At 45.8% G+C, this 6,154-nt stretch overlaps 1 protein-coding gene across 1 annotated transcript; it reads right to left on the reverse strand.

Moving 5' to 3' along the window:
* Positions 1-4,346: 4,346 nt before the first annotated feature.
* Positions 4,347-5,817, reverse strand: LOC122374700 (carbonic anhydrase 2-like). The gene has a single exon (XM_043353617.1). The coding sequence runs from the start codon at positions 5,693-5,695 to the stop codon at positions 4,826-4,828; it is 870 nt and encodes a 289-aa protein (XP_043209552.1). The 5' UTR covers positions 5,696-5,817; the 3' UTR covers positions 4,347-4,825.
* Positions 5,818-6,154: the final 337 nt, after the last annotated feature.

Genomic DNA, 6,154 nt, shown 5'->3' on the forward strand with positions numbered 1-6,154 from the left:
AAAATGGAGTATCTTTGCCTAGGGTGATCGTTGGGCCGTAAAAGCTCCTGATTTGTGCTCGTCTCAGCTCAAGCTATACAGAACTGCTATTCCAGTTCAAAATCCCATGTTAAAAGTGAACTATTTCCTTTAAATGCGAGAAGAATAAATGTTGTTTAACATATTTTGTTCGTATTAGCCTTTTTCACGACGGGCTATCTGCGAATGCGCGTAATAGCCGTTTTCACGACGGGCTATCCGGCGAATGCACCCATAATTTGACCAAATCTGCACCTAATCTCTTTTACAGCAAATATCTTCTTTTCATGAATTTATTTCAGTGTTTTAATACAAAATAATGCATGATTTTTTCAAAAACGGTCTCAAACATCTGTGCATCCCAGATTGACAACTTTTAAGAAATGCAATGAACCTAATTTGACCGAATATGCACCAAATCTGCACCTAATCTGCACCTAATCTGCATCAAATATGTACCAGATGGCCATCGTGAAAACGGCAATTGAAAACAGACGGATTTTGGTCGCATTGCTGCCAAATGATAGTACTGTTGTTGCCAAATCGTACGTAATACACCAATGACCCAAAGTTAGGTCACACGTAGTAATTTTGAAAGGTACTGAATTCAGCCGTAAGCTACCACAATTTGTTCCAGGAATTTCGCTAGGAGCGAATTAAGATGGCCACTGAAAATAATGCCATTCGTTAGCTCACCACGGTTTCAAAATAACAGCCATTTTTACTTTTAATTTATTTTATGTTGAGAGCTGTATGCAAAAAAAGATATCAAAATAGTAGCTATATCATCACAATCAATAATAAAAAGCTTGAAGACGACAACGGGATCCAAACCATTTTTCCCTCGTACGGTAGCCAAATTGGAGAGGAGAAGGCTGGGCGAGCCCAACTCTGCCCTGACCCTCGTGACGTTTTTTTTTTGCACCGCATATCTGTCGGGCTTTCCAGAAGGTTCTGTTCAAAGCTGCCGTCATAGACACTGTGGGCAAACAACCGACGACTGATGTTTGATGACGCAATGAACACAGAAACAAGACTGGGCTGCTTCTGATAACCAGTTGCCCAAAATGGCATTGCTGTATATTCATGTGCACTGTGCACGCTAGGCTAGAGTTTTCACAGATATATCGTCGCTTGTTTGCCCTTTTGGTTTGTCCTTTTTCACCTTCCCATGAGCGTGAAGGGTAAATGTATGCTAACAGAGTTTGATGCAGGCGTGATTATAGGTCTAAATTCGTGGGAAATACCTTAGCACATGAGGATGATACGTTTTATGACTGTCTTACCGGGCGAGGGAAGTACTGCGTCTATCATACAAATCGTAGAAGTGTGGCAAAAGGTCAGACCAGTCATTTCTCTTCTGCGTCATTAAGCGTACAATCATAATTCACACTTCATAGCGACTCATTATGCTTCATCAATGCTTTGTACATATAATTCAATTAATTGAGTACCCTTAAACATTGCGTGTTTTTGCAGTTTCTTTGTAGGAAGTCAGTGATGCTGATTCGACAGCCCATGACTCATCGGTCTGATGCGCACCGACATTTGAAGCAGCTACTCCCCGCTGCCCAGTATCTGCAAATCACCGTGTGCAATGGACTCTGCCCGGTGCACGGCAGCTCTAAAAATGTCATTCTCATGTAGGGGAAACTGCGATGACAGAGTCACGCAGGTGAATCATTTCACCGCAAGGAATCTAGATCACCTTTGGTAAAATGTCGGTACGCAGCTGCGCCGCTTTATCCTTACGCTGGCGATGCGTTGACGGTCCGACTAGCGGTAACCGGCGGGGAGAATTTCCCAGGCTCGCACTAGAGTAGCGCCGCGGGGGCACTGTCGGGTGCTGTCGGGGAAATTACCCGATCTCGCGGAACGTGCGGAGCCGCTTCTGGTAACGCTTTCACATTTGCGCGTATATACGCAATATTGCGATAATTATAAGTGATAATGATTAACTTATTCAGAATTTCACAGGAAAAGCTAGGAAGATTGGAAATTCCTAGCGTCATATTACCGTATTGCAATAAGTGAACGCACTTGTTTCATGAGTTAACCTGAATGTGCTCACTTTTAGGGGTTTAAGGGCAACCATTGCACTAAGAACGTGAATAGACGTCTTTTGCTGAGTGGAAAGCTCAAAACGGCGAAATAGGTGGGTAAGTATCGTGAAATTGTTAACCTCTGAAGAAAATACAGTTGCTCATCGAGCGCATCACGGTCGGTTCATGCAATATAAGAATAGTTTTAACTAATGATCCATATGGTATGTGCATTATTTCATATTCTATTTTTGTGTGTGTGCAGGAGTCGTGCAATTTACGAAATATATGCAAGATGTATCATATTCGTTGAATTTAGCCAAACTTTTTGGAAGCAAGCATGCTATTCTGCATGGTGTGAGATACGTCATTCGGGAACACCAAAACGTGTTAGATTCACTCGTGCATAAAAAGGAGGCGCTATTTTGCATGATGTAAGCTTTGACGAAGAGGTATTCACTTTCCAGTAAAGCATTAGGCGCATTTTAAATGTTTATCTAAAAGGTGACGCCCAACTTGGTGGTGATGTCCTAACGCTCACTCCAGCAGCCCAAAAAAGAATCATTTTATGCCTTGACGTCACGAAAAAATGAGCTGTCTTGACAGACCTGTTGATGTCAACACGCATGTCGCATATCTAACAACGCTGTAGGTAAGGAAATAACGCTGGGTAGGAAAAGTCCTTTTTTGGAACATCGATAGCTGGGAATTCTAACGCTGTTATCTCAGACTGTTAGCATAATTACATAACCTAGTTCATGCAAAAGCTTTAAAAAAAAATAGGCTTGTATGTATACAAGTGGTCTTTTCTAACCATCAGCAGTAGCACGTCTAGCTGTAGTGCTCATGAAAATCGTGTTATTTGTTTTGCGTGATTATAAAATCAATGATTGACATATAAAGCCGGGAAAGCATACGGGTGCCACTCAGTCGCAACTGAGGTGAACCTAATGTTAAGTACAGCTCTTGAGTTCAGACCATCCAATTCCCAGTCCAAGCACTCATTTTCCAAAACACTCATATCATCCACTAATCAATACTGATCGTGTTGAGCACGCATCATTTCTTAAAGTCATCAGCGTCATTTAAATATGAGCGTTGGCACATTATTCTGTTGCTGACCCTTAACAAACATCGCTTTAAGAAAAAGAGTTTTACCCGTGAAAACAGAATGAATCTGAAGCCTTAATATATTGCACATTTTATACAGTATACGTCAAGAGGCCGTTCGTTGTTCGTCTTGCGGCTGATTTCATAAAAGGTTGTTAGCTACGTCTGACGCAGTTTCCCACCCATTTGGTTGCAATTCACTCCCAAGCGGTTTCAAAGAGAGTTAATTAAAGGACACAATCATTTGGTGTTTTAAACTATGTTTAAACTAGCGGAGATAATAACATACAACGAAAAAGAAATGAGGCAGACAACGGCGCGTAATACGCCCTCCTAACGTTATGAAACCACCCACTCCAAGAAGGTGTAGTTTCTTAGATCGTAAAATACAAGTTTTATGTAATCGACCGGAATAGGTCGGGCGACATTGACCTCTCAGCACACCTCTGGAAGCATTTCTATCTAGTATACTTTGACATAAGCACTAGGACAGGAATATGTTCTCACATAGATCACTACATATGATTTGCAGTGGTTCATACTGGTTTTTACGGTATAGCATGCATGATTCTGACCAGTAAATGTTTGAAGCAATATCACCTATAGGCCGATCATTCCAAAAATGCCACTTTCGTCCGACGCTTTCGACGTCACTTTCGACGTTCGTCAATGACACTTTCATCTGACATTTGTAATTGCCATTCAACGCCTTTTTATTGCAGAAGCCGCAATTTCAAAAACAAAAGAGTAATGCACTTCTAACGTTTTCGGAAATCTATGGTGCATAGTAGCCGTTTTCACGACGGCCATCTGGTACACATTTGGTGCACATTTGGTGCAGATAAGGTGCAGATTTGGACAAACTAGGTTCAGTGTGTCTCTTAATAGCTGTACAAAATGTGATGTCTTTTTAGCTTAGTGCTTATTCTTTTGAAATTTGAAGCATCTAACTATACCTTGCGAGGGAGTTACCTCATTGTTCTGTGATAGACTGTCTGCTTTGCCATGTGTTGATCTCGGGCTTTTCGCGAGTACAACGAAATTGGGGAGGTTGTTCGGACCTTATTATCTTTTCATATTGCGAGATGATGCTATAAAACGGAGTATGATGTGCTCGGTGAATAAATAGTTTTTAACTGGTACAGTTCGTTGCTGATATCATTCTGAGAAACGAAGTGATATTGGTTTCAGTTTATTTACAATCGTTTAAACACTGGTACCTGATATTAAGCAACAATACAATTCAAAAGAACTACAATAAACACTATGAGAGCACATGGCCACTTGACATATTGCTCGATTAGCCTCATCGAATATGCGACAAGCTTAGAACAAACATTGGACTGTGACGCTGACACAGTATGACACATATGGCACAGATATTCACTGATGAGGTTTTGATATGGTAACTCTGCTCCTCTGCACACTCAGTTCGCAAATAAATACATACTATACACGCACGCGCACTTTATGGTGTGCCATGGCCCATGGACCCACAAGCACGCCCAAACAATTTGACAGAGCCAGCTGTGTCAAAAATCACGCCGCATTCAGTGTCACGCACGCATGCTCTCCACTGTCCCAGCTCTCACATGCACCACCGCCCCAAAGCTCTCATCTCACTGGCACCTCTCACGGGCAGCAATCAGCATCAGCTATTCGAAGCTGATGAACTGGGTGACAACGCGCTTGTGCCGGGGCTGCAGCGGACGGCAGTTGTTCACCAACAAGTCCATGCCGTCGTCATCCTCATAGACGTTTGTGGTCAACGTCTCCAGAAACTTGTAGCTGACGAACATGGGCTTGCTGGCCACCATCCAGGTGACGACCGGGTTGCAGGGCGGCGTGGTCAGGCTGCCGTGGTAGCTGAGGTACGTCTTCACGGCACGTCGGAGCACGTCCTGGAATGGCCGCAGGTCAGCGCGCGCACGCAGCTTCTTGCCGGGACTGGAGACGGCCTTCATCTGCTTCTCGATGCCCAGAGTCGGGAAGAGGCCCTTGGACTCGTCTTCGGTACCCTTGAGGAGCACGCCGATGACCAGAAGGCCGTCGAAGCGGCGCGCCGCCTCCTTGAAGCTGTCGTAGCGGCTGTTGTAGAAGACGAAGTGAGCCTCGGCGTCCGTGAATTTGTCCCCGATGGCGTGCTCTGAACCGTGGTTGAGACGCACATCGCCCCAGTGGAAGTGCATCTGTGCGAACTCGTAGATACCCAGCGTCTCTCCGTCGAAGGAGAAGAGGTTGAGTAGCGACTCATCCGGGTTGGGAGGCAGCAGCTTCAGCTTGATTTCGCGGCCGGTGTTCTCAGCTTCGATCATGCCGTTCTCCAGGTGGTCGGCGAACTGCAGCGCCGGCGCCTTGATGATCTTGAGTCGGTTGGGGGTCAGCGCGATCGGCGACTGCATGGGCCCGCCGCACATTGGGAACGTCTCCTGCCAGGTCTCCGGAGCAGTGTAGTTGTAGGCTGTTGGCGGAACGCTCCTGGCGTTGCGCAGGTACAACAGCAGAGTCCACCACGGAAGCACCATGTCGGCGGCTGGGGTGCGTGACCTGTTCGATAGGTAACGGAGTCGGCTGACACCTGCAGACGTCCCTCGCGCTCCACGCACACCCCAGCTGCGGCCACCCGGCGACCTGCGCGTCAAGGCACTGTGCCGGCCGGCGCGGCGAGCATCCCTTTATGGACTGCCCAAAGGTCTGCCCACCGGTCACGTGATCGCCCGTCTCCTCACCGCCAGCGACCTGGGCGGACACGCCTCGAAAAAGTGCACGGGCACTTTTCCTGCTGCCGCAGCCCGCGCCCGAAAGTGCAGAAAACCCGCAGCTGTCAGCGTGGGATTATCCACGCCAGTCACGAGGTCGTGGATTTTATCTTTCTGACATGACTCTATGCCCCAAGAAGGGAAAGTGGTCAAATGTTTTGCCTCGATTGCGCTGTAAAAGTACGGTGAACTTGATATACTACACCTGATGCTGTGAATAACAAA

This window comes from Amphibalanus amphitrite, unplaced genomic scaffold (assembly GCF_019059575.1).
Source record: "Amphibalanus amphitrite isolate SeventyFive unplaced genomic scaffold, NRLGWU_Aamphi_draft 001696F_arrow, whole genome shotgun sequence".
Classification (NCBI taxonomy): domain Eukaryota; kingdom Metazoa; phylum Arthropoda; class Thecostraca; order Balanomorpha; family Balanidae; genus Amphibalanus; species Amphibalanus amphitrite.